Source organism: Brachycentrus maculatus, unplaced genomic scaffold, assembly GCF_059751285.1.
Source record: "Brachycentrus maculatus isolate JH-2025_06_01 unplaced genomic scaffold, ASM5975128v1 h1tg000199l, whole genome shotgun sequence".
Classification (NCBI taxonomy): domain Eukaryota; kingdom Metazoa; phylum Arthropoda; class Insecta; order Trichoptera; family Brachycentridae; genus Brachycentrus; species Brachycentrus maculatus.
Genome location: NW_028280950.1, coordinates 3,538,466 through 3,565,812, shown reverse-complemented (window position 1 = coordinate 3,565,812; position 27,347 = coordinate 3,538,466). Strand labels below are relative to the sequence as shown.

General features: G+C 34.6%; 1 protein-coding gene across 1 annotated transcript in view; it reads left to right on the top strand.

Annotated features, from left to right (window-relative positions):
- The window catches only part of LOC148307493 (inactive tyrosine-protein kinase Dnt-like), a 122,020-nt gene extending 98,550 nt beyond the window's left edge, over positions 1-23,470 (top strand). Inside the window, exons 2-6 of the mRNA XM_088263458.1 lie at positions 4,353-4,480; positions 12,300-12,934; positions 20,350-20,778; positions 21,570-21,866; positions 22,554-23,470. Of these exons, the coding sequence (XP_088119584.1) occupies positions 4,353-4,480; positions 12,300-12,934; positions 20,350-20,778; positions 21,570-21,866; positions 22,554-22,665 (1,601 nt within the window). The 3' untranslated portion in view covers positions 22,666-23,470. The remainder of the gene's footprint in view (positions 1-4,352; positions 4,481-12,299; positions 12,935-20,349; positions 20,779-21,569; positions 21,867-22,553) is intronic.
- Positions 23,471-27,347: the final 3,877 nt, after the last annotated feature.

Genomic DNA, 27,347 nt, shown 5'->3' with positions numbered 1-27,347 from the left:
ATATCGATGTTGTGGCAGAAAGTGTGCGTGAAGCGCCATCAACATCAATTCACCGTCGTTCTCAACAATTGAACATTTCGGAGACATCATTGAGACGAATTTTGCATAAAGACCTTGGTATGACGCCATACAAAGTCCAATTGGTTCAGGAGTTGAAGCCAACTGACCATCCAATGCGTTTTCGCTTCGCTGAGTGGGCCTGCGATCGACTTACAGAAGATGCCGATTTTGCCAAAAAAATCATCTTTTCGGATGAAGCTCATTTTGATCTTGGCGGGTATGTAAACAAGCAAAATTGTCGTATTTGGGGCACAGAAAACCCGCACGCATACATTGAAAAGCCGGTACACCCAAAACGAGTCACTGTTTGGTGCGGATTTTGGTCCAGAGGCATAATTGGGCCATTTTTCTTTGAAAATGAGCAAGGAGTGGCCGTTACAGTCAATGGCGATCGTTATCGGGCCATGTTGAACGGATTTTTGTTCACAAAAATTGAAGAGGAGGATATTGGCAACATTTGGTTTCAACAGGACGGCGCTACGTGCCACACAGCCGAAGCTACACTCGATGTTTTGCGCCCTGTTTTTGAAAAAAAAAAGTTATTTGGCGGACCCTTTATATAGAACTTCCAAGAATTTGAGTAGTGTGGTCGTCAATAATGGGTAGAATTGGTGAATGTTACACGTGTGTAAAGTGATCACTTAAACCAGCCTATGACGGTCGTCAGACCCGTAAATGCCCAGACTTCCATATTCTTCTTTATCTTTGATGAGATGTCAAAAAATAATGTGAAATTTAACCGTTTGACTGTTGAAAAGCAATATGTTCACTCTTGTATACTTTGAAAAACGTCGATATACCGACGTTTTTCGGCGTCGAAATACCGACGAAAAATAAAAATGCAGTTTTTTGTAAAAACTCTTATTTTTCCCCCTTCAAATCAATCATTTGAAATGAAACATTATTGCAAACAATTTCAGCATACTTTGAAGAAAAAAATTCAGCAGTTAAACGGTTAAACATTTTAATGTTGCGAAGAACATTGTTTATTTATGCACCGTATATCAAACGTAAACCTACGTAGTTTACGCGGGCAATGTTGTACCTGTTGCCTCAATCAGGTTGTTTACTCGTTTATTCGAAATTTATGAGCCCATCTATCATGCCGCTAACAATATTCTCAATTAGTCGTGACTTCTCATACGAGATTTCGTTAACTCGGGAGAGTGTAGCTAGGAGGGACCCCTTCCTCTCACCCCGCACTACGCCACCGCCATTGTTCTGGGAAAGGAGCTCGCGTGGGTTCACCGCGGATCAGAAATTAGAAAACTTAAACTAACCTTATCTAATTCTATTGTTTATAAAACTAAGCCATACAATTACACTGTATCGGTTCCGAAATATGCCTTTGTATCCTGATTTATGGCGAGGATAACCATTTTTAAATGAGCAATCCTAAAAATATTAATAGATCTAGCCAAATAATGAATAATGTACTAGAAATCTCTTTTTGCAAATCCAGACTCGCGCAAAGACACTCATTTTTCATACTCCTAAATTGTTTAATTCATTCCACAAAGACTATATGATAGACATTAATTATCTAAATTTGTTTCGATTTCATATTTTACTTAAATTATTTATTAAAAAAAGATAGAACTAAGTATGTACCTTCTTCTTTTCAACGTTACTCATAAAGTACATATTTGCATTTTTCATTTTCATCTTTTTGATTTTTTGTTTTCTGTTAAAATCAAATATGTTGTAGTTTATATTAGCACTTTAAATCTATTTTTATTTCTGATATACTTTTATTGTATTCTTGCCAGTGTCCTTTATTATAACCTAAAATAAAATGTATACCCACACACAGGCCATGCCTTTGTGAGAGCTTTTTATGTATTTTTTGTACATACATGTAATTATAATATATTGTGAAATGCAAAAGAAATAAAGAAGAATGAAGAAATAATTTTATTTGATGAGTTTTATTGTAAATGCGAACTTATATAAATCATGAACTTAATGTTATTTTGTCATAAAATTTCTGTCATAGAATATTCCTATAGTTATATGTACGTAACCTTATATCCGTGGTGTTAAATCCACATCAAATTGCCTACGCGCCAATAAAAATATACAAGACATTATTTTTTATTTATTGCTTGATATTGAGTGGACATTAATTTTTTCGTGTAAAATAAATTAAATTTTAATTGCAAATTTTGATATCTTTTACCACGTAGCGTATAATAATTTGATATGGTTAATTTATACAAGTTATATTTCGACATATTCATAGATAATAATTTATATATTTATGAATGTGTTTTTTAGAGGTTTGGTTTTTAAACTGGCAACATTGTTTCTACAGACTGTCAATTTGACAGTTGACAGTTTATTTTTAGTCAGTACGTTTTGACATTTCACCATGAATGACCACTATGTGCGTCGTGGATTCGGTGAATGGGCCGAAAACAATATTCAGCTTGATCCTCTTTTTCAACGAAAAATTTTATTCACCTATGATGCACATTTTTGGTTAAATGGCAACAAGCAGAATTGCCGAATTCGGAGTGGAGAAAACCCAGAAGCCTTTGTCAAGACGCATCACTGAAATAATAATAAATACTGACTTCTTTTTCGCCGGCAAGTTTCTAGGCATTACAACAGTTTTTTTAGAAGCTTACGTAAATTGTATTGTTTATTTCAATAATTACTTATATTTCACGTGATCTTTATAAAAAATCGGCAAGCATTCATCTTCCCTGTTTCACCAAAAATAAAAGACCCGCAAACGCCAGAAACCTTTTTCGGTTTTAATTTTATTATTACAATATTGAATCGCATGAAAGGACCGAACATAATATCGGATGACGTCCGAATAATCCAAATGGGGAAGGCGAACAAAGGTACAGGTAAACTGCGATGTACCAAAATACAATATAGCCAATAAGTATTATTTCACTCACAGGAGATTCTTGCTTTAGTTCATCAGGCGGCATTATCTGGCGGAACTGTATAATGGAACAAAATCTGGAACTGAATAGATGTAATTTGTATGGGATCAATTGTGCAATCTTAATCCTCGGTAGCCGCCAGGGTCGACCTTTCCAACCCCCCAAATTAAATATGAGCCACAAAGGTTTCATCCATTTTCCACGCCAATTATTTACGTCTACCTGGATCATAAACAGCTCGATAATTATTATTACGTTGCAAAATAACATAGAGAACTTGTCATCGCCTTACTTTAATGATGTTTTCTGCTCCGCAATACTTGCTTTGTTATTAGCTCGCATGTGTCTAAAAATCATAAATCTAAGCTTCTAACGTAAATACAAACATAATTTCTAGATAATAAAGTAATTACACTGTTGCGTTAAGAAATTCTTCATATCTGATTGAAAATTATGTTTTACACTCGTAAAAAACGCGTAGTTTAAGTTCGTGCTTTGATCGGGAGAAAATTACACCCTTCGGTCGTACGTTCGCTCTAGTTTATAATACTGAAAGCGGTGCTAACTCCTCGACTCGTTATGGAACGTGTAACTATACCGACCGACATGTACCGATGTACCCGTTTTGCAACAATCCACGGCACATTATCGCAAATTCCTCCGTATGCATCTAGTAGCAGCGTGCACGATCGTGACAAGGAAATGAAAGTCTAACGCTCCTTCTCCTTAGGGTTTAGTTTTGTTTCCAATAATAAAGGATAAGGTGGTGTAAAAACAGTCTTGTTCGCGCTTCTTTACCACAATCCCATTCGCCATATTTATTTCCACTTGATTGGAGATAATGTTACTTTGGATTTATTCGTCCTCGGCGGTTATGGGCAACATATCTCGTTCCGGACAAGTTGCTCGGTTCGTTCGTCAATCCTTTAATAATTGTGACATCGAACATTAATGGCGTTTCGCCAACGAAATAAAGCTTTTTTTCACATAACTTATGTCAACTATCAACTGGTTTTCCGTTGCGATTCCAAAGATACACTTACACATCCCGATGTCGTGGACGGAACAGGCTTTTCGTGTTGTCAACGAATTACGATAATATTATGTTTCGATATAAATGTCAAGCTAAGCGTTATTTACTTTTCTTATTGATTTAACATCCAATGTATGCAAACAACAAATTTCAAAGATAGACATTTGATTCATCTATCATGATAAATATTCCTGTTCAGTAGTGAATTAATAGTTACTTTTTTAACGCATTCTTAAATATTGATAACATATCGATACCGTATACATACTCGTATAGTTTCCGTGTAGGTACACTTATTTTGTACAGTTTATCACTATCATATCGTGCACTTATCTCATAATCTTTTCCTTCGTTTCTAGGCCTAACAGCAGAGTTGTACTACGTTCGTGATGGGCAGATCAACGATTATGCGCTGAACTTCATAGTCCCTGTGCCTGCCTCCATCAGCGAACTCCACTTCACTTGGCAGAGTCTTGCCGGAAGACCAGTAAGTATAATTCACCATTTATACCAAATCGTGAACTAAAATTCGTACGAGCATCATTCAAATATTACATTTACTTGAGATTGCATTACATCTTAGATAATGCAATGTATCTTATACATTTGAACATCTGACGGATACAATATTATATTTGACCACAAATATTCTTTGACTCCTGTCTGTTCTCAAAAGGTGTAAACGCATTCGATCGACGCGGCGTTAACTTGATTGCTAAGGAGATTCAAATGAAGTAAGCGGAGGAACTCGGGGTAAAATACATTATTGATGCGAGGAATGGTAGTGCAAGAAAATTAGAGCAGCACAATGACTTTGGCACTCGAGATTGTATCCCATATTCGTAATAACTTATATATGTATAACTTTAACCCTGCTAATAAGTATCTGTTCGCCTCCACATTGTAATGGTTAGCACGCTCGGCTATCGTTCTGGAGGTCCCGGGTTCGATTCCCAGGGGGGGGGGTTCAATTAAATATAAGTGATTTTTTCACTCTAATATTTATTCAATATTACCCTGGACTGTACCTGAAGCGAAGGGCTGATCACCTTTCCTTCATGTGTTAACGACCAAGATGACACTGCGTATATATATATATATATATATATATATATATATATATATATATATATATATATATATATATATATATATATATATATATATATATATATATATATATATATATATATATATATATATATATATATATATATATATATATATATATATATATATATATATATATATATATATATATATATATATATATATATATATATATATATATATATATATATATATATATATATATATATATATATATATATATATATATATATATATACATATATATATATATATATATATATATATATATATATATATATATATATATATATATATATATATATATATATATATATATATATATATATAATGCAGTGCCCTATGCACCATAGGGTGCGGATAAGGGCTTTAAGAAAAGTATCAGTCTGTTGAAGCAAATAATGTACCTCTGTTCCATACTTGTGTTTCAGGTAGTTTCTCTACAGGATTAAATGTTGCATATTGTATGTATTCAGATTTTTTTGTCGTGATATCACCAATCCCTTGACCCGTTGGTCCGGAGACTGGATATTCAGGCATGTCTCGTAATGTCTCGATCTAACCTTGCACGGTCGTGCGGCCTATGGGTTGCGTTGTGCCTTATCTCGGAAGCCGATCGCTTGCAATCCAAGAAAAGGGCGCACTATAATAACTGCAGCATGCTTAAACCGTTCTAGATATATTCTATTTTATTAATCCACACTCAATGCCATAGAGGAAAGACAATTGAGATTGTATGGGCATATAGGACACAGAGAACCCGAACATGTAGTTAACCAAGCAATTGAAATGGATCTTAGTTATCTAGAGGAAGACCAAAAAATTCATGGGTGCTGCAGAAAGATAACATGATTCAAAGGCATGGCCTAGGTGACGTTGTCCAGGACAGAAGGGCCTACAACCTGAGGGTGAGGAGAGCTGACCCCAGCAGTCTACAAAGACGATAAGCTGGGATGTAGCCAGGAAGAAGGAGACTCAAAGCCATACTGGAATTGTCTATGTAATACCATAAACACGCTTGAAGCGTTACTTCATTTTCATTTACTTCACATTATCGTTTCAAGTTGGGTAATTCTTGTGATTTTATCTTTTGTTTCTGACACATTCAGTGTGAGATCTAATGAATTAAATAAATATATATAAAAACTGACAACTGAGAAAAGGCGAAGTTTTTATTTCAAACCAAATGTTTCTCGAACCTGTCACTAGTGGAGTCCTCGCTGACAGCTGACGTGCCCGTAATGGCGATTCCATCACAGAATGCTAAAATAGACTGAATACTCGGTCAATAGTCGACCATTTTATACAAAGGGCCAAATACTTATTTTTATTAAGGTAGACCTGCGTTGTTTTTAAAATGTTGCAGTTTGCTTAGTGCCAGGGTTGTTTCCCCAAATTTCTGTTTCCATTGAGAATTTTGGTTCGACATTCTTGCACTGATTTGCGTTGCAAATAATCTTTCCTGTAGTATCACTCAGTTATCCTGACGGACGACACCAATCTTTTTTTGAATAGCGGTTCTCAATTCTCGGTGATGTCTTTTCGTCTGGTAGCAGATCAATGTCCTCCGTGAACCTCTCTAGCCTACCCTTTTGTATCTACACCAATACCTACGAATAATCCGAAAAATGTTATCTCGAAGTTTTGTAATAACGCGATTTGAATTATTTCTTACTTCTTCCTGGCTACATCCTAACTAATAGTCTTCGTAGACTGCTGGGGTCAGCTCTCCTCGTCCTCAGGTTGAAGGTCCTTCTGTCATGGACAACGTCACCTATACCATATCTTCGAAACATGTTCTCTCTTTGCAGCATCCATGAATTTTTTGGTCTTTCTCTAGATATCTTTCGAGAAAGATCTATTTCTTTTGCCTGGTTTACGACTTAAATTACGATAAATAATTATCGATGCCCTGCAATATAATCATGCGTACTCATTTTACTAAAAATAATTTGCTTACTTAACGTTTTATTACAAATACTTGGAATAATTTCAATTATCCCGGGTTACGAACACTGTGATTATCGTGGGTACGTAATTATACTAATCAGCTATCAATCGAGCATGTCCGCACTGGGCCTTGTCCGCAATTATCAGGTAATCAATAAAAATATTATTATAGTCCCCGCATTACGTCGCGGCTGCACTCGGGCACTACGTTCTCCCAACGTTCATCCGAGACCAATTTGGGAGCAAAAAATGTAGAAACGAGCTGGCTCTGTCCATCGCCACGTGGGTAACGGCCACACAGAGCCCGAACCGATACATTTTCGTTTATTCAAATAGATATTGAAAGGGGCCGCGGGGTCTATGAGGTTGTACCACAGAAAATTGCTTCTCCGTTAGCAGGCACTGCGCCGAGATTGGAATGCTCCGTGTATAGTGGACTTAAATGTTTTACCACGTAATTGGTATTCCGTTTATTATTTATTGTGACCTGCATGGTGCCCCTTATTTCTCGACCCAGTGTTTTGTTGTTTTATATGTAAATAACTAACGAGGTTTAAAATCGATGGATGCATTGCATCAAAAGTTCTCTTATACTGTAATATAGTATACACAGCTTCAAATAGATGGATATTCAATATTTTATGTTTGTTTAAATCCTATACTCAAACATCATTCTTGTCGACATGATATTTTAACTACTCCTTAGCCCTGTAAATGCTCAGAATTCTGTATATTCCCTTGTCAAAAAATACTTTTTTTTTTTAAAGATATCTATAATTTCATAAATTGACTCGGCAGTCAATTTTTGGGTAAAATATATTCGTCTTTAATTAAGTTTTACTTTATTAAAATACCACTCTTTCTTAAAATCTATTGTGACACGTGTTTCGATGCATTCCGCATCATCGGAACATATTTGAAAATGATGATACTGAATGTATCGAAAAACGTGTCACAATAGATTTTAAGAAAAAATTGTATATACCGATTAAAATTTAAATTAATAAATCTATAATTTCTCCTAGATGTGTTTACCTTGTAGTATTAGCAAGAGGCGAGAGAATACTCCTATTCAATTATTTAGAGTACTAATTTCTTCATACCGCGAGGTGTGTGATTACCCGAAGCAATATTTACCGATCTGAGTGTATTGATATTTCACGGTAAAATTCCCGTCTAAATTTGATTACCGAGCAAATCTACAATGGGTAATTATTGTTTCAGCGAAGGTTTTCACACTTCTTGCGCAAGGACAAAACAGTTTCAACACGCGGTGTTTCAGAAAACTTCAGTCGATTGAAATGCTTGGACGGCTAATTTTTTTTTAATTTCCAAAAACATATATGTACAATATATAAATCCTTATGCAAACAAAAAAAAATAGCCGTATATCGATTTTTTATTTCACTAATTGATTCGGCAGTCACTTCGTGGTAAAATCTATCCATATTTAATTTAAGTTTTACTTTGTAAATAATACTATTTCTTCAAATCTATTGTGACACTTTCGATGCATTCCGCATCATTTTCAAACACCGTACAGTGAATTGTGGTATTTACGAAATAAAATTTATATTATAAATGATTTTTTTGATGTTGTTTGTTTTACGCATAAGATGAACAATTCAGATAAAAAAATTGCATCGCGGGCTAAAAAAATTAAGTTGTTGAAATATATTTCTATTTATCAGTCCCAAATCTAATGAAACCTTTTGATGGAGCTGAAAATTCTGATGATGATAATCTTGGAAGGTCAATAACACGCTTAGGTATATTATAACTAAGTGTAGAAAAATATCAAAAGGTAGTATTTATGATCTGTAACTAGAAAATAATTAATATTGAATATTTGTCTGTTATAGTGATTTCATACTTATTTGCATTATTTTTGTGGTTCGTTCCAAAGCCGTCTCGATCCAAAACCACACTGTACACTTTTTTAGTTCTGTTTTCGTTTTAAATTACAGGTTGTGTTGCTCTCACATAACTATCGAAGGTATTGTTTCAAGTCGTGGCCATTTGCTGATCGATATTCCTTCTTTTTTTGTTTAAACAAAGAACGCGGTTTCTCCGCCATTATCATAACTGATTCTTGACTCATGTTTGTTTTACCGTTCATATTTCAACTCAAAAGAGGTTATTGTTACTTTAGCTGAATTATTCACACGCAAAGATGATTTGAATAATAAACTAAAAATAAACCCGGTTAAAACGAAAAATCCGGAACAAAAATCACGAAGAAGAATTTTACATTGACCTGTTTTAACTACTGGAAAAACACAACTAAGTTACCGTAAAGTGGGTATACTTTGCACCATGGGTGATACTTTGCACCACCTTCTGTAAAGAAATTGTAGAGCTGGTCATCTCTGATACATGTCATTTTTCATTCTACTTTCTATTGTTTCTGATAGATGGCACTTCAATCTACTTTTTAGTTTACAGAAGTAACAGTCGGTCGCTATTGCTTCAATGCGTTTTTCCTGTCCGAACGTAAAGAAAGTTTTCTGTCTGAAAATTGTGTCCGAAAAAATCCAGTGGAATCAGTATACTGAAACTAGTTACAACAAGTGAGTGGTCTCTAAATCATAGGTAGATAGGCCCTGCTTTTCTCAAATACTGTATTTTTTAGTTACGTTGTCAAGTTTATGTAAAAATAATATTTTTTTAAGAACTGACTTGTATTGACCACATTTGGGGTAACATTGCACCAAGTGCAAAGTATCCACAAAAGGCCATAGTTAATTAATTTGATGAAAAGTCTTAAAACGGATAATACAACTTGACATGTTTGCTAAATATCTATTGGTTTTGTGTACTTACTTAATTCCTGATGGTATATTTTTTTCAAAAATGTCAAGAACACACAAACAGCGGCCTTATGCCAGACGATACTGCAATTTTACACCGAAGAGAGTGGAGCAGTGTGTGTAGGCCATGTGTGCCATTCGAAATGGTACAATCAGTCAAAGAAAGGCTGAAGAAATTTTCAAAATCCCCAGAAGGACGATTAACTATAAGCTCAAAGGTCAGCACACAAAACCTGTGGGAAAACCTCCGATATGTGACAAGTGCGAAGAGCAATCCTTCGTAAACTGCATAGTAGACATGAGTGAGTACGGTTTTCCAGTGAGTGTTTTTAACATTCGCTACATTCTAATAGCCTATTTGGATAGATTTGGCAGAAGAGTGCGAATATTAAAGAACAACGTACCAGGCTCTAAATGCATAAGATCATTTTTGCAAAGACATAAAACCTTGACTGTTGCTAAAACTAGTCAGTTGCTTAATCGGTTGCCATTAAAAGCGTATGACGATGACGTGCGCCAGAGTTTTCAACAGTTTTTGGAAGAAAACAGATTCAACCCAAAGAATTCAGTCTTAAAACGCAGGAAAACGATACCGATAGAACCAGGTTAGAGCATTGCTCACAATCCAAATGTCGAAATGAACGTTGACGAGACACAAATGCTACCTGAACCAACTACATCAATGATCCCACCTTCCACATCGAAACTTCCAGCATATCTAGCATTAACTGATTATAGTTGACACGGAAGCTTTGAGGAAGAGGGAGAAGAACAAAAACGATGACTGAAACCAGTTATCGTATTTGTTCTTCCGTTTCATTAGGACCAGTAAAAAAGAAGGTGGGAAAATATGTCGTATTTCATTATGAAGGAGAAAATTTTCCGGGACAGATTTTGGAAATAAAGAAAGACAGAGCTGTTAAATCCATGCAGGAGAGTCTCAAAACGTGGAAGTGGCCGATGAAGGATGACTTTCTTCAATATTCTTGGAAGGATGTAGCGGGTTCCATAAAAGAACCGAAAATGCAATCCAAAAGAGGTTTCTTTACCGTCCCGGAACTTGACCATATTTAGACCTAATTTAATTTTGATTCCTATTACCTATATAGTACGATATGTTTTAATATCCACCTTTTATTTTATATAACTTTAAACCTTCAGTATTGAAAAAAAAAACATTTTTGTTAGATTTTTCAATATTTAAAAAAAAAATTCTATCAAGTGTCTTATTTTTCCATAATTATACAATATTATAATCTGCATTTAGTGAACTGTGAGCCAAAACCCTTCATAAGGTGCAACAAAACTTGTAGGATAGCCTTTACTTTGCATAAATTTGGATTCTAGTACGAAAAGTGTAGAGAAAATATCATGGTGCAAAGTTGTACTTTACCCCGGGATACTTTGCACCAAAATATAAATATAAAAAAAAATACAGGCAAAATAGATAAAAATTTAAAAACGTATCAGACATGTTACAGGTATATGTGTTATTACATTGCAATAGTTGAAACCTCAGAAAAAGTAAAAAACCTGATCTGAATAGACAATTTTTTGAAAAAATGCAGTATTTTGGTGCAATGTAAACCCACTTTACGGTACATATGTATTTCAAACGATATTTTATAGAAAATTTTGTCCATTTGTTCATTGAGGACTTTTCGATATTTCAACAAAAATAATTTTGCAATCTTGTTTTTCTAACCAAATACACTTAACTATATACACTTAAATATATATTTTCTTGGCAGAAAATTGTTCCAACCATGTGAAATTATTATATCTCCGATAGAATCTCACTACGCCGGACATCAAACCTAGGACCTACAGATATTGCATTCGTTTAGCATTCTGCCACCTTAGTTGAGATTTAATTATAACTTGTCGAACGCAATTTTGTATAGTTGTCTATATTTTTAATTTTTACATATTTATCTTCGAATATATATATGTTTTTAAATGACAGACGTTCACTGTTTGGATTTTTTTACCATCGATTTATTATCAGATTATAAATACAAATATATCGACACTAAAATCGTTTATTTACCTTTTATTATCACAAATTACATATGACGGACACGTATAGAATTATGTATGGGTAATGAGCAATTCTGCCTCAGATGGAAATCCTCCTACGGGTAGTAAAAGAACCTCTGATTGCGGAAGAATAATGACTCCAGCCACGGGAGACTGCATACGATTGGAAGTACGTTGTCGGTGAACCGTTCCGACTTCCGAGATTTACCTACCCACTCTCTCAAATTGGATTACTCTTATAACGAACTTATAATTTGCCTCTCGTCGAGTTGCATCTGCGGTTATGATAATGGCAATGTACTACTACAAACGAGTTCTGGTTTTCTACTTCATGATCATAACAGATTGTGAATATTTTTTTAGTTGTATTCTGATTGGTGGATATTTTTCTTCCAGCTCCCGTACACGATCAACGTGGATGTGTCCAACACGGCGGTCATCTCCGCCGCGCCTCTCAATGTCAGCCGTTCCGGAGGGATCCCCACAAATGCGCAAACCTTCCGGGTGGCCCTCCCCTGTTCCGGACATTTGGCAGCTGAAGTGGACGTATCCATCACCATCAACATAACTCTCAATAAAGCCGCCAATAATGTCACCCGCCTCAACTTCAGACGGAAGAAGATCTGTCTGAAAGAAGACCCGAGTCGAAGGGACCAGAGCATGCACGTATCAGTAGATACAGCACCCACGGAAACGACATCCGCTAATATATTTTATATAGCAGTAGGATGTGCTCTTGCTATGATCGCGGTGGTGACTCTTCTCGTCGCAACTTGCTACGTGCGAAACAACAAGGCTAGGAGACAAGGCGAGATGTTGCAGGACGCGAGATCTCGGTCCAGCGCCCAAGCGCACACCACCTTTTTGTCTGTGGACACTGCCATACCTCACACGGCCTTCACGGGAACCAGCGGCTCTTCGTGCAAATCTGGCGGCAGCTACGCCAGCTTCAGAAGAATGCCTAGTTATTCTGTTGTCGATGAGAGATCTAAAGATTTGCACGAGAGAATAGCCGAATTAACGATTCAAAGGTATGTTATCATCGCATTTATTTCAATATTATAGGCCATGTTTAATTTGGTACTTTGTACATATATAATTAGATATACCAATGCCGTTGAGAGTTTTGCATGTTGCCACGAGATTCGCAAATCTTCAATTACTGAACTCGGTATGGGGCCGAACGTGTTCCGTGATATGACAACATAAATAACATTCGTCTCTCGAGTTTAGCTCTCGAGCGTGAAATGGAAATACTTACCGATTAAACCGCATTGCTCCGTAGTATGATACTTTTTCATCGACTCGGATTCACTCGCTTTCATGCCAGCATTCCACCGTTCTGAATGAGGTCCGAGGCAAGGTCGAGCCGGTGGTGATGCTTTCAACAATGGCGGCACTTTTCGGGTGGGTACTGGCGGTGGCAAGTGCAGACACGGTGTTAATCATCGCTCACGAGACGACCGACAAGCGGGGATTGGTTGCTGATCGGCCGATCAATTAGCTCTCCTCGTTGGCCGCGATGATTTATTCACTACCGCCTCGGGATCCTCTTTGCCGGTCGAACTAAACTCGACGCGCTCAATTTCTCCCTCCAAATTGGGTATGAAAGGTACGCGATTAATTTTAATCCGAACGGCTCAATACAAATACTCTGGGTAATATCTCTGCCGGCATAATACGTCTTATGCTCATTTTTATTATTAAATCATTAAAAATATTTTTTTGGTAATTTAAATTTCACTCGATTACGAAACTGGTGTTGTGGATCGATTCTCTTCAATTGCAGAATAAATTCAAGAAAAATATGTTTAAGTGATTTAAGTATTCTTAATGTATTTTTCACATTTACCTTCCCTATCCTTACTATCTTACCTGCAGACAAGCCTCTAAGAACTTTATGGGTGTATTAATTTTTAATAAATGAAAAAAAAAACAATGCCTTTATTATTTAACTTGTTTTTTTTTTTAAACATAAGTATAATGAATATATAAATATTTAAAGTAAAAGTAAGTACTACAAAAGTTTTCCGTATGACCTTTGTAAAATTAAATTAAATAAAAGAATACATACAAAATTAGACTGATGGCGTTCAGAGGCCTCTTAAAATATTTGTATTTTAAAAAATAAATCAATTTATACAATTAAAAAGATATATCCTAGATATCATACAATACTTAAATTCGCTCAAATTAAATTAATTTCTCAATAAAATTATATCAAATCATGGTTATCAACTCCTGCCTTCTTTTATATATAACATAACAATTTGTATAGCCTCTCACCAGTCTGATGATGTCGGTAACGGCGAAACCCGGTCGCTGGTCAAATAAAAAAAGTGGAAAAGCTAAAAATATTGGTTTTAATCTAATAATAAATTAGACAGTAGTTTGTCCTAAAAAGACATAATTTTGTACTGCATTAGTAGGTATGTTGTGTATTTTGTGGTTAACACCCCATTTGAAAAAAAAATATTTTGATCTTTTATTTAAAGAATTCCTTGTACGGAATGTTTCCTTTTTAAATATTTGTATAATGGAGTATTCTATACTTCAACATTATATCATTCCTGGAAGGCTTAGATTGACGAGTAGATTCTTATTATTTTTTATTAATATTTGTAGGCGTTTATTTCGCTGTTTAGATTGATTTTAAAAATTATGAGAAAATATTAACTGGTCTAAAACAGTACATTGCGGTTGGCTAGATTATATAGTTTCATACTGTGTTATGTCATTAAGGATTTTTAGTTTTTGTATACGGATTAGTTCACCATCTTTCGCCAATTTGGGAATCCTTCGCAAGGAGTATTGATCCTTTCCAAGAGGCCATTAATTGTACCCGTGTGTGGTTTGTTACTCATCTCGTTAACGAGAAACACGGGCTTCATTAAGAAAGGCGATAGAATAAATGGGCTACATCGTTTCAGAATATTGTCGCCCGGAACAAGTTAACGAGGCGCTTAATCGATTTCAACTGCGACTGACATTTAAGCACTTATCTTGTTCTAGCTTTTTCTTGAATTAATTCCTTAAATTTCGGTGCGTTACCGACCATAACCCCCTCAGACATACTAGCTACCATTTTATTGTTATTAATTTTACATTTTTGACATCTCTGCTAAATAAAATCTTTCTCAATCCAACGTAGATGGCTGTTGTGAACTCATATGTACTGTGTCATGAGATTAATCTATGTTTATATAATATGTTTTTTTTTATATTTAAAGCATTGTTGACTTTGTGGTCTGGTAATATAACACTCCTTATCATTTATCGTTCAAATCGTGTAATACCACTTAAAAAACGCTACTTCAAAAAGTAGTGTTTTTTAAAAGTGGTATTACACAATGTTGACAATGAATCAATAGTGTTATATATCTACGAGTTCCAAAAATTTTAAAAGTGTGGTTGTCAATCATGAATGGAATGATGAATGTTGCCCATGTCTAAAGTGATCACTTAACCAGCCTATGATAGGTCATAAGCCCAGTAAATACCCAGACTTAAAGTGGAGAGAACCCATATATGCGTACAAGTATTTGAACACTCTCAAAATGTTGTGTTATTACATATTATTATTTGATATCAGAATACAGACTGATATTTTTAAAATGTTTGTAAATCAGATTCACTCTCATGTACATGTGTACGAGTATAATATACTTGACACAAATAACGCAAGCCATTTTACTACCTAAAACAAGTAGGAGATATATGAATCGTATTGTGTAACAGTTCTCTTCTCTTTTGCATTACGCAGACAAATTACTTTCAATATAAATAAAGAAATTCTACCTACCTCATAACAAGTATTAACTGTACCTAGTGAGGATAGACAGTGTCTTACATGTTTGCTTTTTATTTGAATTAAATTTCTCTTAATTATATTAGTTTCTAATTAATGTTTAACATGCGGTGTTTGAAAATGATGCGGAATGCATCGAAATACGTATCACGGTAGATTTTAAGAAATAGTGGTATTTACTAAGTAAAACATTAATTAAAAATGAATAGATTATACCGCAAAGTGACTGCCGAACCAATTAATGAAATTATAATAGTTTCACTTATTCACTGTTGTAAATAGAACTTATAGTTTTAGATTTAGGTTTTGTACTGATATTTCGCTCACTCCTTTCAACAACGTCATATATCAAAAAACTTGATTTTTCAGGAGATCGTTTTTAAAGTTTAAAAATATAATAAAATCTATTAGAAATAAATATCAAGCCACTTATTGAACTTTTTACTGTGCAACAGATCTTTTAAGGTAAAGCCTGAATGTTTTTTTTTTTCATTTGAAAAATATTAAGTATATTTAAAAAAAAATGAACAATACATTTTCTTCAAAATGCAAAAACAACACTTTCTGCCCTATAGCGGGTAAATATTAAGTTTAAAATATGCCGCCTTTGCTGGGATAAAGTACATTTTCTGGGCATTCCGAAAACATGCACAACTGAAAATTTACGATTTTTTAAATATATGATGTTGTTGAAAGAGGAACTGTATTTTATATAATACAAGAATAACTATGTAGTTTCTTTCCGCTTTTATTTTATTTGATCAGTGACTAAGTTTCGTCGTTACCGACATCATCACACTGGTACCATAATATTATCTTACCTAGCAACATAGCCAGTCTTTCGAGTTACGATGAAACCCGGTCACTGGTCAAATAAAATAAATATAAAAAAAATGTATATAGCTGTTGTTTTATTATAGAACTTACTTATAGTATTTTTACTACGCCGATTTTCGACACTTGACTGAATATGTTTTTATCCATTTTTTCTTATCTCACCATCCTGTTCGATGATCGCACCAAAAAACATCCCATCAAATGCAAAGTAACCGACATTGATTATACTTCTAGTTTTTAAAGATAAAACTATTTATAGAGAGTGTACTTGCTAATAGTTCAAGTTTTATATTTATAAACTTGATCCTTCGTGGGACTAGTCATAGAGAGTCGTACGTCAATCGTCTATTGCCGTTAAAGAAATAAGTTATTTTGTCATTGTTATGACGTTATCACTTCCATGACATAGGATTGGCTTTATAAGTCTTTTGTATTAACAGTAGTTTTGTTTTACATAATTTTGAAACTATCCATTTTTAACTATTTTCCATTTTGAAACTATCCACTGGCAGTGCACAACGGAGTCCTGGTTCCAACTCTAATGTATGGAAGTGAAACATGGAGTTGGCAAAAGAAGGATGAAAGTATACTGAATGCAGTCGAAATGCGATCTCTCAGAAGAATGTGCGACAAAACGATGTATGATAGATGTGCGAATAGTGAAATAAGGAAGGAATGCAAAGCTGAAATAAGCATTATCGATAAAATTCAGAAAGGTGTGTTGAGATGGTTTGGACATGTGGAGCGTATGAGTGAAGAAAGAACGGTTAAACAAATTTATGAGGCGAATGTAGTTGGAAAAAGAAGCAGAGGACGACCGAGGGAAACTTGGCACAATCAGGTATGTCAAATACTTGAAAGCGGCCGGGTCAGGAGTCGTAATAATCGTCGGGTATGTATGGAGATGAGAATGTAGAAGAGGCAAAGAATGTTTGCAAAGACCGAGTGGTTTGGCGTTCGATTCTCTCTGCCTACCCCTGCGGGGAAGCGGCGTGATGGTTAGTTAGTTAGTTAGTTAAAAAACTAATTGTGGGGAGGGGGTGTCCGTTATATAAAAATAGTTTTAATTATTTTTATGTTAAAAAAACAGATATTTAAAAAAAAATCCGTTTGTCTTTGAACACTCGTCGTGTAGTGATATCGACGCGTTTGCTTTCGATAATCCTTCTTTGAAAAATTAATCAACTTTTTTTTTAACTTTCAATGTTTTGAGACATAATTAGTGATTATCATGGCCGCTAAAAATAGTTTACATGCGGTGTACTTGAATGTAAGCATGTATAATATTAACAGGACGTTTAAAAAAATGCTTGACCGGATTTTTTGTCCGTTATATCCGAAATTCGTTAAATAGAGGTCCGTTATATCGTGGTTTTACTGTATATGATATTGTGATGCTCAAAAAGAAAAGTGACAGTGAACTGAGTTCGAATCCCCGGTATGTCCGCGCAGTTAATCAACAGCCAATTAATATACCCGACGGTATGTGTACTGTGACACACACACGGAGAATGGAGGTTCGTCCTCCCGACATCCTTATTCGAGGGAACTCTCACACAAACACATGTCGCTTTGTAAATGGGTAGTAAAATTTTAGTAGGGAATAAGTATTGTAATTCCCTCTTATCGATATGCGTTATTGCACATGTGTTTCACGGTCCAATACATCGAACAGTTTATCCGATGTGTTATGTTCGACGACATAACTTGAATTATTTTAAGTATCACTAAGGTCTTACATTAAAGTCTAGATACACTGCTACTATTACTACTACTATCACGTCGTTTCCCCGCAGGGGTAGGCAGATATGGTATGGAACCCCACACTCTTCTCGTTTGTCCAAACTTAAAACACAGTAAGAGACATTTTTATTAAAAAACATTTTTTTGCACTTTTGGACTAAGTAGAATCTACTTAGTAAAAAAAATCCCTTACTGTGTTTTGAGTTTGGACAGCCGTTCTGTCCTGACATACATTCCTAGCTTCTCTCACATCCATATATCTAGTCATACATGCCCTCCGATTACGCCGACTTTTGACACCATTCTGGATACACATGCTTATTATTAGTACAAACGCATGCTATTACTGAGTAATTACTACTTAGTAGCATGTGTTGTATGGCGTTCTACCCTATCTGCTTACTCCTGTAGTGAAACGACTTGTTGGATAAATAACTATTTATAATATATAAATAACTGTTTAGAATAACCACAAATTATTTCCGCCTCAGTCGCGCAATGGTCAACACGCTCGGCTATCATTCTGGAGGTCTCGGGTTCGATTCCCTGAGGGGGGGGGGGTGAATAAATAAAAGTGATTTTTCACTCTAATATTTATTCAATATTACTCTGGACTAGTACCTGAAGCGGGGGGCTGATCACCTTTCCTTCATGTATTAACGATCAAGATAACACTGCATTTATATGATGCAGTGTCCTATGCACCATTGGGGTGCGGATAAGGGTTTAAATGAAGAATAACCACGAATAAAAGCCACAATTATTACGAATGATCTCTGAATAAGTTACATATTATGATCAGTTTGCAGAGTAAACATCACGTTTGCGCGAATGGATAATTAACTGTCGAGTCCAATGCACCCCATTTCAGGACGGAAGCTGGAATAGTAGGGATGCATAAATTCTTCCCATGAATAATGCATGCGACAACAATGGGCAGAGAAATGCAAAGAATCGTGAAACTGTAAAACGCCCGCTTGCTCGGCATAAACTTGTGAGTCGTTTTTCACTTTGCAGCCTTGGTACATGCATACTCCGTGCCGTACCGGTTTTTGTAGCATTTCATTATTAAAAGTGCACACAGAAACGAGAAAAAAACTGATATATTGGTGGTACGCCCTCAATATTTGTTGTGGACAATCCATATAAGTCAAAACACGATAAATGTTAAAAATTCAATAAATATGGGCAACAAAACATACAGCTAAACATTATATTGGTAATATAAAAATAAATGGCTTAAGGGCCAACGTACTATAAATCGCTACTTAATTTTATTTAAACTCAGGCGGCCTGGTAACATTTTTTTTAAATAAAAATAATCATATTTGTGTTTTTTTTATTATTTACAAAAATACTTAATTTCATACTATTTCTGTGAGCCTAAACGAATCATTATTAGAATTAGGTATCAAATTGTGGTGGTAGAGTGGGTTCGAACCGAGAAACTCTGACTCAAGAGTCCGCGACACTTATCACGGGACCACAACCCGATACAAATTTGAAGTATTTGATACAAGTATTTGAAAAAAAAACTTTTTGAAAGAGTTTTTAAAAAATTCAATACTTTTTTTTTTAATTGTCTGCGGAAACACTCGTGACCCCTCCCGTAGCCGGTCGCTCCCTGAATTATGTTTGCGAGTACCCCCTTTATATCCATCTCTTAGGTTGCGTTATTATAGCGAAAATTTCTATGCACAACATTTTGAGTGTTTTCAAATACGTGTTCACAAATCTGGATTATCTCCAATTATAGGAGATAATCGTAAGATGGTCGTAAGCCCCGTAAATACCCAGACTTCTTCTTCTTCATCTATGTTGAGATGTCAAAAAACAATATGAAAATTTTCTTTAATTTGTATTTGAAGCACTAACTTTGTGTTTTTCCATTTTATAATTAAAATGTAACTTTGTTTTAAAATCACTATAAATGTTTAATAACTTAATTATAATGGTTATAATTAAATATTTATAGTGATTTTAAAACAAAGTTACATTTTAATTATATTATAAAAATTTCTATTTGTCATCGTTTCAATATTTTTTTTTTGTCATCAGATGCCGTGTGAGATTGCGCAGCGTCGTTTTGGAGGGCACATTCGGGCGCGTCTACCGGGGGTCGTACACGGACGAAGACTCCAGAGAGCAGGAAGTCCTGGTGAAGACGGTCACCGAGCACGCGTCCCAAGTGCAGGTGTCGCTCCTCCTCCAGGAGGGGATGACGATGTACGGCCTGCAGCACCGCCACGTGCTGAGCGTGCTCGGGGTCTCGATAGAGGACCACACGGCGCCGTTCCTCATCTACCCGCACGGGGGGTACACCAACATGAAGAAGTTCCTGCAGAAGTGCAAGGTGTCTGCCGAGGGCGTGGCGCATACCCTGACTACGCAGGAGGTGGTGGATATGGCGCTGCAGGTTTCGCAAGGACTGCAGTATTTGCACAAGAAACGCCTCGTGCATAGAGATATAGCTGCGAGGAATTGCGTGTAAGTATATTATTTTATTTTTACTTAACCTAAATTTGTATTGGTGTTTGATGCGGAATGCATCGAAACACGTGTCACAGTAGATTTTAAGTAAAATTTGAATAAAAAATTGAATTTTTAAACTATTTTTACTTTGACTTAGATACTTTAAGACTTAATTTTAAAGCTCAACCTTCGTTCTTCAAGCCGCAATTCGCAAAATTATAACTGTTTCACTGTTTTTTTTATTGTATTTCTGCCACTTGACTTAAGGATTCCTTGATAAATATCATAAGCTAGAAAAATTCTAAATGTTTTATACGAATTTGGAGGTCACTGTTGAGCCATGAGCTATTTTTCCTCTGACCCTTATCCGCACTCTATAAAGCACTGTGCGGTCTATGGTTATATCAAATATATATATATGTTAAAAATCTAACTTATATGGTTGCTTATATACTGGAATGTTCCAAGATTTTAAAAACAATTACATAACAAAAAATATGTTGAATGATGAGGTTTTAGTTCTAAAGGTTGAATACCATTTCGAGTAGTGCGTTTTTTGTCCACGCATAAGAGGAAATAATTGTCTTCTGTTTCTTTGTTTTTTTTTTTTGTTAAATTATTTTGCATTTCACAATTGAATATAAAAAATACAAGTAAAAAAAAATATAGTATTAAAACAAAAAAAAGATCCCACAAAGACATGCCCTGTGTGTGGGTGTACATTATATTTTAGGTTATAATAAAGGCTCTTGCATTTTGTTCCCGTCGCACTATATTTGTCTTCTACATCGGTTGATTTTTTCCAGTGTCGACGACAAGCTGCGAGTGCAGATCACCGACAACGCCCTCTCCCGCGACCTGTTCCCCGCGGACTACCACTGCCTCGGCGACAACGAGAACCGGCCGGTCAAGTGGCTGGCCGTGGAGGCGCTGCAGCGGCGCTGCTTCTCGCCCGCGTCCGACGTGTGGGCGCTGGGCGTGCTGCTGTGGGAGCTCACCACGCTCGCGCAGCAGCCCTACCTGGAGATAGACCCCTTCGAGATGGCCGCCTACCTGAGGGACGGCTACAGGCTGGCGCAGCCGGTCAACTGCCCGGACGAGCTGTAAGTGCAACTCTTCACAATTCAAATAATAATGATAATAGCTCACTCCTTTCAAGAACGTCATAAATCTAAAACATGATTTTTCAGGAGAACGTTTTTAAAGTTTAAAAATATAATACAATGTATTAAAAAAAAATCAAATTGAACTTTTTACTGTGCAACAGATCTTTTAGGTAAAACCTGAAGGTTTTTTTCCATTTGAAAAATATTTAGTATACTTAAAAAAAATAATAAAACAACAAATGATGAAAGAAATGACGAGAATCGAACTTGCAACCTCGTGAATGATAGATAACTAATCGATTCACAACATTTTAGTGTGTCCAAATACTTGTTCACAAATCTGGAGTTATTTTTTCCTGTAAATGCCCAGATATCCATTTTCTTCTTTATCTATGTTGAGATGTCAATTTTTTTTGTAATAATGAAAGTAACTCCTGTAATTGGAGATAATCCATATTTTGTGAAGTATTTGGACATACTCAAAATGTTGTTAAAAAATGATAGCTAATCGTGCTAAAAAAATGTGTATTTTTCAAATAACTTTGTTTTTACCACTACCGCTGATTCTAATTTATTTGTTTTTTTTTTTAATCCTATTTACGTTGGCGTATGTACGTCATATACTGTAGTTACAATTAAGAAATATTGTATTTTTTCTAATTAAAAATGTCTCTTTTTCCGCAGGTTCGCAGTTATGGCATACTGTTGGGCCATGTCGCCCGACGATCGGCCGACAGTTACACAGCTGCAGATATTCCTCCAGGACTTCTTCACACAGCTCACCAGATATGTGTAGTTCCGACTCCGTTAGGTTCCGTTCAACTTAATGGAAATACGTTCGAGTCGAGTGAAATGTGTCAAGTGTCAAAACAACTTAGAACGTTTATTAGTAGTCCGCGTAGACGTTCGGGTAAAGCTGAGTTTGTTTACCCGAACCTTCAAATCGTCTGTTGCTGAAATGTTGTGATATACGGCGGTGAATGCCCGCTCATTGTTTTATACGTGTTGTAAAGTTTAATGTAGAATCACTTACTGCCTTTACACGTACGCGCATATCGCTGGTTGAATAACAAAGAGCCACAACGCAAAAAAAAACCATTACAAAAATGTGATCTAAATATTCTCAATATTATCAATATTTAAACGATTTACTTTGTGGTTAGTTATTTTTACTTCATTTTTTTTTTCAAAAATGTTAGTATATATGGTTATGTACTAATATTACTAACATTTTTGTAAAAAAAATAATATAAAAGGTATCTAAATAGTCAACATTTTCGAAAAAGACACCCATGATTCCAGCGTCAGGAATGTCCATTTCATTTAGAATCATGCGTTTTTTTTCGAATATGAAAATATTGACGATTTTGATACCATTTTTGGAATAAAAAGTTTACTTTTTTGCTTTGTGGCTCTTTGGCATTTAATCAGCGATGTAGTGCTGGGTGCCCATACTTCGCAATCTTTTCATTTTTTGCGAGTTGAATTGTACGCAAGACGTCATCCCACGCGATGATAGCGCGGTATTACGCGCACGTGTAAAGGCAGCTAATGTATAAATTGTGCTCCTCATTAGTTTTGGAGCAAGACTTGTGTATATATCTCGCCAGAAAACCAGCTCAGTATTTATTTCAATTTTAATTCAATCAATTCGCACTCTATTTTTAGCTGTGACCAGTTGAATTGAGTTAATGATGTAGAAACATTAAGAAATATGTATTTTCCATTCAAAAAGATCTTGAGTCTAAATTTTATATTCTACACAGGTTCTTAGACTTTAACAAGCAGAGTCAAAATATCATGATGAATGAAGGTAGTCGTGTCTCAAAATACCATCATTTTTTAAAAAACTTTTCTAAAACTAGGAATGTGGATTGATTCGATTTTTAGATATAACATAAATTCTTCTTCGTTTTAAACTCGCATTTTTTTAAACTGCTTCTAAAATTTTTTTTTTTTAATATCATCAGACAACGGAATTTTACCTGTACTTTTTAATAATTTTGTGTCAAAATAATATTAACGAAATATATCTATAAATTATACAATTTTACATGTTTATATAAAAATATTACCGATTCATCGTTTAAGAATTTAGTAACTGACTATTTTAAGAGTATAACCCTAATTCATATCGAAAAATTTATATCAGTTCACCTATATCACTAATGTATGTACTTGTACAGAATTTAATATTAAAATAAAATTATGAGCACAATTATTTATCAAATTACTACTTATTAAAGAATCCAATATATCGTATTATTAATAATTACTAGATAAATGTGCCAAATCGTATTATAATGTATAACCCAAGTAACTTATTGAAATAATATATCTACCAGTTTCATCACGTTTTATATATCTACACGTTTTAATTATTTTATCCAGTGACACAAATAATTTAAATATATATTTAATTGCATCACAAAACTAACTTATTAAAAATAAAAATCGTACAATATATTAGTTCCTATGTTATACAATTATTATATTTACAAAATCAATTGTCATGGCTTTTTTATTTTATTATTGCATGTTTTACTATATTTTTCTTGTGAACATTATTGTAAATATTATTTATTGAATATTTTATTTAAAAAATCTTACATATAACTTGAAAATTCATATTTCCAAAAAAAACTTACATATCGCTCATTTGGCGCAACAATGACATAATTGCACTTTTTTTAAACAAGTCAAATATGTCAAAATGTACGGAAACACTATTTACATCGGGAGAAACATCGATAGAATTGATTTTGCTGTCAAATGCTGCGAAATGGGGCGAGTGCCATTGTAGAATTGAGTAAAACGTCGCCATTTCTGTTGCTACAACGTCAATAATATAAAGTGTAATTATATTATTTATTGATTCGGCATTAACTTTGTGGAATGACATGATTATTTTAATAAAAATTAAACACTTGAATAATCCACTTAACAGAGTTTTATTTTTATTTACGACTAGTTTCGAAAACGACAATTGTTTTCATCTTCTGGTACAAATTAAAACTGATACTGATTGTTTTAATTTGTACCAGAAGATGAAAACAATTGTCGTTTTCGAAACTAGCCGTAAATAAAAATAAAACTCAATTAAGTGGATTATTCAAGTGTTTAATTTTTATTCAAATAAAGTGTAATTACGTCATTGTTGCACCAAATAAGCGGTATATGGTTTGTTCATTCATAAAATCGCTATTCAGACTTTTTTTTATAATTTTGAAAAATATTATCAATTTTTGTACCAGAATTCGTATTTATCTGGATGAAGTTAGTGACCACAAGATTTTTCTGATATATATTGTAAATATTGTAGTAAAATGTATGTATGTAATGTTTGTTAGTGTATAGATATTAGTGTAAATTTTTATATGATGTAGTATGTATATGTGTAGATTTTGTTATGCTGAATAAATATTTATTGTCGGGTCCTAAAAACCGCATAAGCGATATAGTAAGTCAAATTTTGTACATATTTTATTGCAAACAATAAATCGAATTTATAAAAAAATACTTTGTTTTGATTCCATCACCTCCATGATAAACATTACCTTGACAATAAAAATTAAAACCCTATAATGTGACTTTTAAATACCGACCTTTTTTAGGCAAATTATGTTGAACACCAGATATTTAAAGATCGCTTTATGCAGTCATAATGCCTAAATTATATATTCTCTTGAGGTGATTTTTCACGAAAACACCGTAATATAAATTGGATATTATTATGATTACTATCAGGAAAAAAATATATACTCTGGAACAATCCTTAGATCACTCGAAAGCGTTCGATTTTTTCAGAATATGCATTTTAGGCAGATTCTCTAAAATCAAACAATCTTTACCAAACTTTCGGTCACTCTAGTTTTCCAAGATATGTTTAAAAAAAAATAACTTCACAAAAATCTTTTTTGAAAATGAAAAATATTGAATTACAACAGTAAAATCTAACTCAATATAAGTCATTCAGCCTCATAGGGTTGGGACACTTAACAGTATTATTCAATTAATAAAAATACAAATAGTTTTTTTTTAAACTTCAATAAAATGCTTTGCTAAGTCCAGAATAAAAAGCTTTAATAATGTGATATGATATAGGAAAAAAATGAAGTTATGCTTTTGCAAATAGCATTAACAAAAAACACAACATTTATAGACTCATAAGGCGCCTGTCCACAACCCGGAATTTTATCGTCCGGCAGTCCGGTTTTAAAAAATGAAAGTGACTACGACAGTTTAGCGTTATCAAATTTACGCACAACGTGTTCACGCACCGATCAAGAGCTCCGATCCGAAGAAAGATGGACAAAAGCACAAGCCAATCATCGTTTCAAAACGTAAACTGATGTGCCGGACGGTAAAATTCCGTGTAATTCCGTGTAGTGGACAAACGCCCATAGTACAGGAATGCCAATTATGACAATACGAAATTGAAAGACAACAATACGAAAATTTAATTCAAATATATTATACACATACAGATATGGTATGTATGTATATATTCATAGGTGTTGGTATTGCAAATATGGAAAAAAACACCTTTTTCATTCGGAATAATATACCTAAATCATTTAAATGTAGGTCTAATGGTAGCACTCGAGTAAAGCCTACCCTACCCTACCACGAAGCTTCATATAATATTTTAATAAATTCCTACTCAAATAAATGTTCACGATAAGGAAGGTTTCTCGTGATGAGCATATTAGACCCAGCTTCAAGAAATGGTGAATCTTCAACACCTTGAATTGCTCCCTCGTCGCCACGCATCATAATAAAAAAAATGGCACGCAGTCAAAATGTGCGATCAAGGCATTCCACTATGAATAAAATGGTGTTGCTTTTTTACGAAGAGCTCAACATTTTCTCTTAAATTTTCATAAATACACCTGAAAATGTAATGGAGATACGCAGCTACGCGTATTAAATGTTAAGGTTTTTAACGCTCATGGAAAGGGATCCATAGAGGTGATCGTTAGAAATTTTACAAAGGGAATATACCTGAGTTTTTTGGTGCGCAGGTAAAAACTGCTAGCACATAATTTTGATCAAAACAGGTTGTAGATTTGAAGATCGTGTAATGGAAATGGCAGAGTTTTTAGGAAATCCCTTATTTATGCGGCCAAAGCGAGGGGCGCTTGAAGGTAGAAGATGTAGAAGAATAAATAATATGCCCCTAATATGATGCAATATATCCGGGCCTTTGGATTTTTCATTTTCCATTAGTTCCCCGGACGAAGCGATTGAGATGGGATGGAGGGAAATGGCGGGAAATACCTCACGGCGCCGAAAAATGGCGGGATATTTTTCTATTACACAGAGCCGTTAAAATATTATGCAATGAAGAGACGGTATTCATTACTACTTCACGATACTGGGTACCGGTTTCACCCTGCATTTTTTCTTAAAAATATTTTTATTTTTTAATTCTTAATTTCGCGAATGTGTAATCATTGTTAACTGCAAACTGAAATT